A 13,792-nucleotide genomic window follows, 5' to 3' on the forward strand; every position below is an offset into this window, starting at 1 on the left:
AATATTGTTCTTATCAAGAATAAGTAGAAAAAGTTACATACATCTTCTTGGGAGAATTTCTTACCTTTTTGCCATTTCCTCTTGAGTCCTAGATATATCTGCCATCATTTCACTTTGTGAGGGCAATTTCTTTAGCCCTAAAGAGAAAAATTTTAAATTTAAGTGTAAATTACCTCAATAGAAACAATGATCCTATTAACAATTACTGTGCTATGGAGAATTCAAAGAAATATAGGATGATTTTCTATACTCAAAGAGATAACAGTTTGCTTGATCATTTGATCTTGCCATGACCAAAATATAAGTTGAGCATACCTCATCACAAAAACAGATATCTTAAATGCTCCAACATTTTGTCCATGTTCAACACTCTTTGAACATGGACAAAATGCCCCAAGTAGAAAATTCTACACATGACCTCATGATAGGTCATATCAAAACACAGGCACAATTTTATTGTATAAAATTACCCTCTGGCTGTATTGTGTAAGGTGTATATAAAAACTAAGTGAATTTCCTTTTTATACTTGGGTTTCATCTCCAAGATAGGTCATTATGTATATGCAGATATTCCAAAAATCTAAAAATATATTAAGTTCAAAATACCTCTAGTCCTAAGGAATATTCACCGGTATCAGTACATGTAGTTTATTCTGTTTTGTCTTTGGAACATATTTACTGTACTCTGCCTTCCAACAAATACCTGCCTCCTCCCTAACATAGTCTTTGAATTGGTAAATTAAATTTGGACACAAGGAAATGACAAATGGCCTTAAAAGCAAATGAAAAGTGAGGTACAAGGTCAAAAGGCAAGTCAGGTGTAGTGATGCATGCCTGTAATTCCAGCACTTGGGAGGCTGAAATTGGAGGATAACGTGGATCTAAAAGTTCAATCAGCTTGAGTGATATAGTAAAACCCCAACTCAAAAAAGGGAGGGGTCTAGAGGAACACCTGCACAGGTATCTTAATAACAAAGGTATTTTATACAAGAGAGAATAAAGGAAGTAAACATAAACTCTAATCACATTTTATGCTAAAATCCTATGGAAAATAACCTTCACCTTATAACCTCTTTTATTTGATAAGAGTTTTGTGTGTCTGTGTGTGCGGGGGAGGTAAGGCCAAAGGAACTCATATACCCAATCTTGACAAATAAAATTTAAGTATTAATATAAAACAGTTTCTGTACTATGATTTAAAACCAAGGACATGACTAGACAAAGGCAGAATCACATTTAAGTCCATATAAACAACTCTAGCTCAAACAATTAGCCTTTTGCCCAGATATATAGCCTTATGCCCAACCAGATATGTAGGCACTGTGCCATGTACAAAATTGAGCCACAATTCTAAAATGTTACTCTATAAAATTCTGGAATATAGAATTTCAGAATGGGAATGTGTCTTAGTACAATCCTTCTCTTTACAATACAATATCAAGTGGTCATCTAATTCTTCCTTAAAAGTATCTGGCCTTGCAGCTATTATGAAGACAAGCACAATAAGTGTTGGCAAGGATGTGGGAGAAAAGGCACACTCACACACTGCTGGTGGACTGCAAATTGGTGCAGCCAGTATATAAAGCAGTATGAAATTCCTTGGAAAACTTGGAATGGAACCACCATTTGAACCAGCTATCCCACTCCTCATTTTATACTCAAAGGACTTAAAAACAGCATACTACAGGGACATAACCACATCGATGTTTATAGCAGCACAATTCACAATAGCTAAACTGTGGAGCCAACCTAGAAGACCTTCAGTGAATGAATGGATTAAAAAATGTGGCACATACACACAATGGAATATTACTCAGAAATAAAAGAGAATAAAATTATGGCATTTGCAGGTAAATGGATGCAATTGGAGAAGATAATGCTAAGTGAAGTTAGCCAATCCCAAAAACACAAATGCCAAATGTTTTCTCTGATATAATGAGGCTGATTCATAGTGGGGTAGGGAGAGGGAGCATGGGAGGAACAGACAAACTTTAGACAGGGCAGAGGGATGGGAGGGGAAGGGAGGGGACAGGGGATTAGCAAGGACAGTGGAATGTGATAGACATCATTATCCAAAGTACATGTATGAAGACATGAATTGCTGTGAACATACTTTATATACAGAGATATGAAATATTGTTCTATATGTGTAATAAGAATTGTGATGCATTCCGCTGTCATGTATTTTAAAAGAAAAAAAGATCTCTGGCCTTAGAGATCTCACTACCTGCTAAGGAGATGATATAACTGACTGATGTGGTTGTTGGAACATTATTTTTTGAACTGACCCCCAAATATACTTCTATGCAACTTTTATCATTGGAACTAGTTCTTCCTTCTGGAGCCACACAACTAAGTTAAAATGTGAAAAGCACCTGTCATGACTACTTTAAGTCTTCTCATTATCAGGCTGACCAGCACGGGGTCCTACTATAACAGGTGTCATGTTCTCTGCCATTCTGGTGGCCCTTTTCTGTGCACACCTGATACGCCTCTGAAACACAGAAGTCAGAAATTCAACACTCAGAGCCTACTATGTTTTTTTAATGTGTTTTCTTAATTTATGGGAATTATGACTTACAAATCAACAAGGAAGCATGGGAATGTTTCCTTTGAAATTAATCACAGGTCTTTAGGATGCTCAAGAAGTACATTTGAAAGCTGATTTCCAATGACTTCTTACAGGGTACAGCCACCAGTCTGCAGTTATTAGCTGAAACTGTATGGAGGAGGAGGAGGCGGAGGTCTATTTCTTGGTGGTTAGAGGCAGTCAGTTCATGAACTATTAAATTTGATGGGCAGATACAGATATTTACAACATTCTGTGATGAAGTTCTCTTTGAATTTATTAGATTTCAGTGTTACCTTGTTTAGACACATATTGTATCAGATTTCTTATCTCCCTCCTTCAAATCATGCTCCCTTTATATGGACCAAAAAAAAAAGTCTTGTCTTTTTTTTTTTTAATGTTAAGCTGATATTATGCAACCTTCAAGATTTCATTCCTTGGTTCTAGTTTGACTCTTTGCTCTAGTAAGTAAGTCTAATTCTTATCCCATATGTATCCCTTCAAATATTTGAAGGGAACTCTTAGATCTCCCCCAGATCTTAACTTCTTTAGCCTAAACTTCTCCAGTAACTTCATTTGTATTTCAAATGATATGTTTTCACGTTCCTTAAACCATTTTCTCTCTCCTTATTCAGTGAATTCCAGGTTAACTCTATAATGTCTTTAGGTGGTAGTCTGACCATTTAGAGAACTGTCACGAGGTTCTGAGATGGTGCTGGATTGAATGAAGCCTTTTGGAACCCTCCTCACCCGCTGGCTCCTACTGAGCCTACTATCCCAAAGCTCAAAGTTGTTTTCCCTCAGGTGCTCCTGGTCAAAACTCTAAGGGGGGACATGCAGGGACGCAGAATAGTAGGGATGTGAGGATTTGAAAGTTGAATATTTTATATTCTGGATTATCTCCTACCAGGTGTTAACTTATTGTATGAATTAAGTCGCACCATTTCTATATTTGACATTCTCTGTAATGAAAGATGAAATTCTTTTACTTCACAAATACATACCAGTTGCCTAAAATTCAGATGAGTGGATTGTAATCTGAAGTACACACTGGAATCTTCTGGGGAACAATTTTGTGCCTGCCCCTCCCAGATTTACTGAATAAGTATCACCATGAATGAGATCAAAGCATGCCTAAACTGGGAAATACCCAGGTGATTCTAAGGTATGTCCATGGTTATATTACTACTTAGATTCACTTAAAAATAAGTTTTCTGGTACTAAGTTTGTGCCAGATATTATGCAACCCTCAAGATTTTGGTCAAACATACTGCTATTTAAAAGCAAGCACAGAAACATAGTCAAACATCACCAAGTAATTAAGGAGTGAATTTTTATTGTCACTTACCTTTAAATACTTGAGAGGCCCAGCGTCCTTGGAGCTCTGCAATCGGCATAATGGCTCCTAAGGGCTGAATCAAGCCTCTGATTGCAAGAGTTGGCTTTTCTAGGTTGGGAGGGAAGACCTTTTTATATAGGGATATCATATTTTTGACCACTTTGATAGAATCTTCCAGAAAAGGAAAGGCAAAGCTGTAGCCTGTGGCAAAGATAACAGCATCAATGTCATCCTCCCTAGAGCCATCCTCAAATATGGCAGCTGTCTCTGAGAATTCCTTCACGTTTCCCTTCACCTTCACGTTTCCCTTCACCTTCACCAAACCAGAGATTATGCGATTGGGCAGATCGTCATTTACTGTTGGATGCTGGCTCAGAGCTCTGTGAGTGGCCATGAAGATTAAGAGAAGGAGAAATGAGAGGGACCGAGAGAGGCAAAGAAGGGGAGAGAGAAATAAACCCTGTAAGTAAATTTTTACTTTGGTGGAGGTGGTTAGACAATAATATGTCAACGGTGTCCCCTCGGTTTACCCATGAAATTTGGAAAGTCCCACTTTACACCAGTTTTACTTTATATCAGCTTTTCAGGGCTCAAGGCTGAATGGGCTGGACCCTGCAAGTCACTGAAGGGGAAGGTATTGGAGAAGTGAAGGATAAGAGTTTTTTGGAGGAGTGCATATGTGGTTGTTCATGTGATAGTAATGCTCCGTGGTGTCACAAGGCCACAGGACAGTCGTTCCTGTCCACATATCAATCAGTCTGACAAAACTTGACTATTAATGTCCTGATCCATTTCTAATTCCAAAGAGGTAGACTTAGACTTTCATTTTCCAAACTGTGGAATAAATTACACATGTACAGCAAGTTAGAGTTCAAATTACATTTCCATGCATTAAGTTATTTGGCAGTCACATAATCTCTATGAAGGGTAGGTGTCATTATCCAGGTTGTATAGATGAAGAAACTGAGGTCTAGAGAAGATAAGTGACTTGACCAATGTTCTACAGCCTAGGATTTTAGAATTTCTGTAAAAATAGTTTTCTATACTCTCTTGGGATACTTTGGACCTAGAGACGGCATGGAATAAGGGTATCAAAATAAATAAGTCAGGTTTCCAGTATCTTGGGTCTGTAAAAACAAGTCTTGATTCCTGAACCTTGGGTGAGCAGGCTCCGAGACCCCTCTCCCCACATCTTCCTGGCCTAGCCTCAGGAGTGTCATGTGTCTTACGACTACACCCAACTACACCCGAGCTGTGGAAGTCAATTTGCTTGGATTTGAACCTTCAGGAAGACGGTATTCTGCATTCCAGCCGCATGGCTTCATCTTTCTCTCTAACCTACTGCTTTTCACTAGCGCGCCTCCATCCACACAGTTGCCTAAGCCACAGAATTGTCTCCTGTCTGCTCACCAAGCCTGTGTTCTTCCTCTCTTAAAAAAGAAGTCTGCCTAGAATAGTTTTGTCTACTAACTGTCTCACCTGAACAACACAGTTGTCTTTAGGGCTCCCCCATCTCCCCTCTATACCATTTGCCTTACAATAAGAAGGGCAAATAAACATGATTTTAGGATCCTTGATTTAGAAAAGAAAAAAAAAGGTATAAAGAATATTGTTGGGTCAGTTGCAGTGACACATGCCTGGTCATTCTAAAATAGAATTATTATAGACTTATTATTACACCACTCGCTTGCTTAAATTTAACAAGTCATTCACTTGAATGGATTTGCTGTCTTCATTCCAAACTTTTTGGTTTTCCCCCTGCCAGGGCTGAGGGCCGAACTCAGGGCCTCGTGCATTCTAGGCAAGCACTCTGCCACCGAGCTAAATCCTCAGCCCCCTATACTTTTTATTTAGCAGAGCATACAAAAGGTTTCATGCCTGATAGACCTAGAGATGTATTCAACTACTCTTCTAGCTTTGCCATATAGTCTAGCTATACCAGGCTATATGCAGGTCTTGGGGCATAATGTGCCTTTTGCTATTCTAACATATTACAATTAGAATGCTACATGCTGACCCGATTTGCCTACCTTTTATTATTCAATAAAACCTCAATTTGTTTTGCAACTACAAAACATATTCATGCTTAAATAATTCAATGAAAAGTTGTTGGGGAACACGGTGTCCAGGTACCATCCCACTAATTAATTTCAAGGGGAAAACTATCTTTGTACTGGAGAAACCTGGTACATGCCACTTTTTACCCACAATCAAATTTAGCATCATTAATATGAAATAAACTGACATCATGTGGGTCCTGATGGGATTCTCCAAGAAGATAACATCCCTTAATGTAGTATATATGCCAAGATACAATGCAACTCAAAATTTAGAGATAGTCTACAAAAACCATGCCTTAGAAAGAAGAAAGAGGAGGAGGAAGAGGAAATAGGGAGAGGAGAGGAGGAGGAAGAAAGGAGGAGAAAGAGGAGAAGGAGAATAAAAGTCCATGTTTAAAAAAAATGAATGGCCAGGCATGGTGGTGCATGTCTATAATCCCAGTGACTCTAGAGGCTGAGGCAGAAGGGCCACAAGTTAGAGGACGCCTCAGCAACTTACTGAGACCTGTCTCAAAAAAATTAAAAGAATTAGGGATGTAGCTGAATAGTAAAGCACTCCTGGGTTCAATTCCTAGTATGCAAAAAAAAAGGGAATAGAGAATTAGTATTTCAGATTAAAAAAGACATGACAACTAATGAAATGATGTGATTAACATTTTTTAGAATAGAAAAAAACTTATTATAAAGAAGACTATTAGGTTGGTTGCAGTGATGTACACCTGTAATCCCTTGGGAGGCTGAGACAGGAGGATTTCAAGATCTAGGCCAGCCTCAGCAATTTAGCAAGGCCCTAGGCAACTTAGTGAGACCCTGTATCAAAATAATAATAATAATAATAATAATAATAATAATAAAAAGGGCTGGGAAAAACTCAGTGATAAAGTGACCCTGGGTTCAATTAAAAATTAAAAAAGAAAATATTATTGGGATATATGTAGAAATTTGAATATGCCAACATTTTAGAAAATTATTTTATCAATGTTAAATTTCCCAAATGTGATCATTGTATTATGGCATGTAGGGGAATACCCTTTTCTTGGGTATGTTTTAATGATTTTTACTTACTTTCAGAAAAAAAGATATGTCCTTAAGTATGTGTATATACTACATATTGTTTGGATCTATCTTCCATGAGGGAAGAGATAAAAAGCAAATATAGCAAACTCAATGACAGGTGAATCTAGGTAAAAGATATGACTTTTCTGTAGATGTGAACATTTTCAAAAATAAAAGGCTGGAGAGAAAAGTCACATAGAGTCAGTACACAGGAGGCTTTCACATGCCCTCCTCTGTACGAGAGCCCACCCTCTTCTCCCACTACATCTGTGCATCTCTCTGTCATGTTCTCTTGTCTGTCTTCTGACTAACCATTTTACAATGTTAACACAACAACCCCTTGAGGAAGCCAATATCATCCTCATTTTATGGGTGAGGGACATCAGGAAGATGAAAAATTTGCCGAAGATCATATAGCTATTAACAGGCAAACTGACGTTTCAATGCACATCTGACCAATTATAAATCCTGTTAAGAGATGTTCTATTGATTATTGAATAGGAGAAAATAAAGATTGCTAGTAGAACTACAGGAGATTGTTCAGTACTTCTTTGTTCTTTCCTGGCTAAATGTACATATTCAGAATGGATTAAGGCTGATATTCAGTTACCTGGCAGAGGTATCAGGACATTTTCAACTTTACACAACCCTGGAAGAAGTTTCTGGTAAATAAGTTTTTACGGTAAATAAGTATATTGTTTCATAGTCTTTATCTAAGCTCTCATGTAAAAAGACGCCTGTCTACAAAGTGTGATTCTTTACTTCACACATATATCCTCATAGAGAGGAACCTTCAGCACTATCAGAGTTAGGTGCTTTTACCTGTCACAGTGAAACTACCTACATGGTCTTGGGATCCACATGATTAAGGTGAAGCTTATAGCCTTGATTAAAAGGTTCCCTATCGATGAGATAGTTACAACACATCTATCCCAAGACCGCTGTGATGATTTTTATAGAAAAGTGTGGCATACCATTAACACTGAATAAATGCTTAATGGCTGTCATATTTATTTTAGCTTTTCCATCGATGCCTCACACATACTAGGCAAGCACTCTACCACTTATTTTAAGCAAACAATATATTTATAAATCTGGCTTATAAGAAAAACATAAGAAAAATGGTTAGTCAATATAATCGTGTATGAAATCAACCTGACAAGAAAGGGATGCTTTCACAAAATCATCCTACCACAAGGGTCATACCAAAATTTCCTTATGCACTGAGATCAATAGATCCACTTGCAAATTTTGACTCCCAAATTTTCTCTTTAATACGTAAAGCAAAAAGCTAGAACTCAGCAATTAAATCTCTTCAGTTTGCATTAGTGCTGTGAGGGTCACCCCCCTATGCAGATGTGATTTTGCTGTTTTCCCAGGGCTTTCTCACAAACATGGCTGCCTTATCTCCACACCCTGAATATTTTGTTCCTGTCAGTGTTGCATTCTCATCAATGGCATGACAAGTTTTTTTTTTTTTTTTTTTTTTTTTTTTTTTTTTTTTTTTTTTTAAGATGGACACAACACAATGCCTTTATTTATTTATTTATTTATTTAATGTGGTGCTGAGAATCGAACCCTGGTCCTGCCGGTGCAAAGCGGGCGCTCTACCTCTGAGACACAATCCTAGCCCCACATGACAAGTTTTAATCCTTATCTTTTTTGTGCAATCAAAAATTTAATAAGAGGGATGTGGATGTTGCTTTGTGGAACAGTGCTTGCCTGGCATGCATGAAACCGTGGGTTCAATCCCTGCTTAAAAAAGAAAAATTACTAGCAAAAATACTATTTTTTTAAAATGTGTACTGTAGATGGATCCTAGCGGTGCTTTACCACTGAGCCACATCCCCAGCTCTTTTTATTTATAATTTATTTATTTATTTATTAAAATAAATGATACAGGCTTTGTGCCACCTGAGGTTTTTTTTTAATATTTATTTTTTAGTTTTTCGGCGGACACAACATCTCTGTTTGTATGTGGTGCTGAGGATAGAACCTGGGCCGCACCCATGCCAGGGGAGTGCGCTACCGCTTGAGCCACATCCCCAGCCCTCTTTTTATTTTTTATTTTGAGACAGGGTCTCACTAACTTGCCCAGGCTGGCCTTGAACCTGCTATCCTCCTGGCTCAGCCTCCCAAATTGCTGGGATGATAGGCTTGTGCCACTGTGCCAGACCAGCAAACTACTCTTTTTACTATTTTTTACTATTTACTTATTTTAACTAGATTAACTTCTTGCTTCATGAAGCCCCATAGTATGGAAGAAAACTAAGTCCAGTATTTAAAATAGTTTCACTTGATTCTAGATGTAAAGATAATTTAAAATTAAAAAGAATTTCTGAAAAATCAGTCTGTTTCGAATCATAAAAAATTGAACACATGTATATGGAACACATTTAAATGAGCATGTAAATAATTAAATTATTATTAAGTTTAATTTTTTTTTTTCTTTTGGGTACTAGGGATTGAACTCAGGGGCACTCGACCACTGAGCCACATCCCCAGTCCTGTTTTGTATTTTATTAGAGACAGGGTCTTACTGAGTTGTTTAGTGCTAAATTGCTGAGGCTGGCTTTGAACTTGCATTCTTCCAGAATGCTAGGCAAGCATTCTAGAACTGAGCCACACCCCGGGTCCACCTCCCTGTCTGTACCTGTGTTTTGGGGACTGTGATTGGCCCTCTCCCAGCCCATTTCTTGAGGAGAATTCCCATTTTAAGCTGCCCTCCTTTGTGAATGGTGCTCAGAGGATAGGGGAAAATTTTTTATTTCTCACTTATTTCTCGATTTCTCTTTTTCTTTCTTTTTTTGGTGATTCTGGGGGTTGAATCCAGCACCTTCAGCATGCTAGGCAGGTGCTCTACCACTGAGCTGCACCCCGTTCCCTGTGGTACCTTGGTTTATAAAAGAATGAAATTTCGGTATTGCCAAATGTGTTTATCTTCTAATCTTTTTGTGGTTTTTAAAAGGTGGCTTTGCTGGTATGAGGTTGTGGCTCAGTGGTACAGCGCTTGCCTAGCTCATGTGAGGCTCTGGGTTCCATCCTCAGCACCACATGAAAGAAATAAAGGGGAACTGGTGTTGTGGCTCAGGGGTGGAGCACTCGCCTAGCATGTGCAAGGCCCAGGTTCAATTCTCAGCACCATATAAAAATTAAAAAAAATTAAAAATAAAGGTATTTTAATTAAAAAAAGAAAAAGAAATACAGGTATTGTGTGTCCAATTACAGTAAAAATAAATGCTAAAAAAAGGTGGCTTTGCTAATCCAAAGTTATAAACAGATTGTTATATTTTATCTAATACATTTATAATTTTAGTCTGTTTAGGTTTCTAATGCATAGAGAACTTACTGATGTACACAGTAGGAAGGAATTCCATCTAAATTCAGTTTTTCTCAAATGGATCCCCCAACACCATTTATTAAATGGTTCATTTCTCCACTCACGAAGTGCTTCCTCTATCTTCCACTAATTCCTATATATGTGCAGGGTTGTCTCTGGCTTCTGTTCTATTCCAGTTTGGTACCTGTTCCTAACCTACAGCAGCTCTCATTTACCATTGCTTTATAAATATTTACATATGGAATATAGCTCCTTCGTTGTTTCAATTTTTTTTTTCAGAATTGTCCTGATTGTGCTTTTTCCCTTTCATGTGAAGCAGCTCGGCAAATTCTATGCAAAATGATCTTGGGGTTTTGGCTGAGAGTATGTTGAAATCACACATTAATTTGGGGAGAGCTGGCATTGAATGTTACACTGGACTTTTCCGCCCACCGGCAGGGTGCTCAAGGGCATTCTCTGACGGTATTTGGTAAAGTTTCTCAGTTTTCTCTTCTGAGATTTTTCAAGTTCTGGTTGGGCTCTTCAGTGGGCCAAACTCTTTACAAGTTTAAAGTCTGTCCTAACCCCCTGCTCCCTCACCCTTTCAGAGGCCTCTGCAGGCCCTTCTGCTTACACGATTGTTACAGATTGCTTACTTTTTCCAGCTGTTCCCAAGTTACATCCTGTGTGTTTCCACATGTGTCGGGTGAAGTCTGAAGGGCCAGGCTGGGGTTTCAAGTCCTGTTTGGGGGGAGAACAAGGTTGGGTGAGGGTCTAGGAAGATGGGGACGGCAAGGGGCACTGGGACCCCAGCAGGGGGAGGAAGGAGCCTGTCCTTAGTCCCTGGGAGGTGGCCTGTCTGGAGGGAGGGCATCTGCAGGCCCAGGGCTGGGGGAAGGGTGGCTAAAAGCTCCCTTCTTGGGAAAAGGGTGGGCAGCAGCCAGCTCCTCCATCCTGTGCCTTCATGTGTGTGTGTGTGTGTGTGTGTGTGTGTGTGTACGCACATGCGTGTTCTGCACACGTGGCATCCCTGGGGCATTCTGTTTCTAGCGGCTTCTCACATTTTCCAAGTGGGCGGCCTGGGTTCAGAACCCAGCTCAGCCACTTCCTGCCCTGCAACCCAGTGTCCCCGAATGACACCTCCTCTGAGCATCAGGGCTGAGAAATTCTCTGTCCCACAGACTGTGAGCTCCAGGGGAGGCGGGTGAGAACTCTTGCACATGGCTGCACTCCAATAGGCATGTGACTCATGGCAGGTCTAAACAGAATTCACGCATCCATCCTGCTGGGGAGGGGTGTGCCCTCTGTGCAGAGAACATTCCAGCCTGAAGGACAAAAGGGACCCAGAGCCTCAGTAGGAAAGGGCTTGGCCTGTTTGGGCTCCAGAAAGAAGCTGGAGGCCTGGGGTGTGGCTCAGTGGGGCACTTGCAGCCTGAGGCCTGGTTAATCCCGGCACTGCCCCAGACAAAACAGGACACAACAGGGTCAAACACAAGAGGTGGGAGCCAGTGACAGAGAGGGACCTGCTCTTTTAACAGGCTGCTCTCCTGAGGACAAGAGGTGGAGGGGAGGGGGCTCTCCCAGCTGCCCTGAAGAGAGACACTGGGGCCTATGGGCCTCGCAGGCCCCTTCGCACCTCATGGGGACAATCTGAGCTCAAAGCATATCACTGTCTCTGGCATCCTCACTGTCGCCCATACCTGATGGTTACCAAGACAGAAGAAGAGAGAGTACATTGTAGGTCTTATAGACAGAGAAACAGAGAAATGACCTACTCCTTTTAAAGACAGGTAGAGTCAGGCTGGGCTTGGTGACCCACACCCCAGAGACTTGGGAGGCCAACACCTCAATTGTCGTGTAGGCCACCGTGTTTGTGGTACCTAGTTACAACAGTCCTAGTAAACTAATACCCTCTGGAAGGAGAGGAAAGCCTGTGTGAGCACCCCCATGCAGACCTGAAGCTTCCTAGAGGAGGTGATGGTGAGTGGAGCACTGAAAGATGGTAGGAGTTCACCAGGTGGGGAAGTCAGAACATTCTAGGCAGCAGGAAGAACGCATGTAAAAGCCAGGGGAGGCTGTTTTTCGGACCTCTTTGAATTTCCTGCCTGCCCTGCCCAAGCATCGGAGATCCAGAAACTCTTTTGCTCTGAGATAATGGAAAGATGACGTTGACCAGGGAGCCCCTTGGGCCCAGGCCATGAGATGCATCATTCTCACGGGTAGGGGGTGCACACAAGCCTGTCCATGAAGCCCGGCTGGCTGGGGGGGGGGGGGTGCCGGCTGGGGGGGGGGGGTGCCGGCTGGGTGGGTGCAGGCAGGAGGAAGCTCCAGCTGTTCCTCAGGGTCCAAAGCCTCTTCCTAGTGAGGCTAGGGTGGGCCGCTCTGGGCTGGCTGGGGCTTTCTTGTGGTTCCAAAGGATGCACAGCACCCTGGAAGGACACTCAGACACAAGTGGCTCTCGATACAAGTACTTTATTTTAATTACAATAGTGCCACACAAAACTACAGTAGCACGAAACATAATACAAAAAATAGATTCCCACCTCCAAACCCCACATCCATGTGCCCACATAGAAGCAAGCCCGAGGCTCCCCTGGTCTTGGGAGTGCAGCTGCCCATCTCCCCTTGGCCTTGACACTGTGGAGGGGCAATGGGAGTGGGGACGCTGCCTCTGCGTGGGCCTGGACTTCTCCCCCTGTCCCGCACATCCTGACTGGGAGTGCCATCTCCATTCCCTCTGGCTAGACTCCAGGCCAAGACACTTGTGTCTGGCTGGTAGTGCTGACAGTTTCCTGGACCACCCTTCCCTGGGGAAGGCAGGAGGGTGGGGCAGCGGAGGCACAGGGATGGAAAAGGCCCAACTCCCAGGTGGCTGGCTCTAGCTCCTTCCCTGGTTCCTTCTTCTCTTTCTCCCAAAGAGCTCCCAGGCCTTGAACTTGTTTGTGAGGAACAGGGGCCTCACCTGGAGCCCACTCACAAGCCTCCTGCTGACCCAAGCTGTCTGTGCCTCTTGGACAAGGCTTCCTAGGTAAGGGGCGCGCCATGGGCAGGGCCTGGTCTCTCACAGGAGCTGCTGTGCAGCTGCAGTTGGTTCCACCTACCTGGTGGAGCCTGAGCATCCACTGTTGGGAGGAGCTGTGGCCTCTAGGAAGGGGTGACCTTCTTGGTCTCTTGACTCCACGGGCCAGACTGCGCTGAGGAACCCTTCCCTTAGCCTCCTGTCTAAGGAGGGGAGCCTGTCCAGCTGCAGGGGACGTCCTGATCTAAACCAGTGGGCCTTGATGGCTGGAGCCCAGGGCGAGGGCAGCAGCATCTACCTTCTACTACCCTGAGCACAGCCCTGCAGGCCAGAGCTCCTGGGGGCTGAGACATGGCCCTGTGAGCATCAGGAGTGGGAGTATGGCCTTGGGCCACTGGGGCAGGGGTCATCTCCTCAGCACGGCCCAGGC

At 42.0% G+C, this 13,792-nt stretch overlaps 1 protein-coding gene across 3 annotated transcripts in view; it reads right to left on the reverse strand.

The window, feature by feature from the left end:
* LOC144251614 (flavin-containing monooxygenase 5-like) overlaps positions 1 to 13,792 on the reverse strand; it is a 60,297-nt gene that overhangs the window by 42,060 nt on the left and 4,445 nt on the right. For all 3 annotated transcript variants that reach the window (XM_077794444.1, XM_077794445.1, XM_077794443.1), the window contains exons 4-6: positions 11,000 to 11,084; positions 3,918 to 4,109; positions 65 to 137 (exon numbers count right to left, since the gene is read on the reverse strand). In XM_077794444.1, coding sequence (XP_077650570.1) covers positions 65 to 137; positions 3,918 to 4,109; positions 11,000 to 11,084 — 350 coding nt within the window. The remainder of the gene's footprint in view (positions 1 to 64; positions 138 to 3,917; positions 4,110 to 10,999; positions 11,085 to 13,792) is intronic.

Source organism: Urocitellus parryii, unplaced genomic scaffold, assembly GCF_045843805.1.
Source record: "Urocitellus parryii isolate mUroPar1 unplaced genomic scaffold, mUroPar1.hap1 Scaffold_125, whole genome shotgun sequence".
NCBI classification, from domain to species: domain Eukaryota; kingdom Metazoa; phylum Chordata; class Mammalia; order Rodentia; family Sciuridae; genus Urocitellus; species Urocitellus parryii.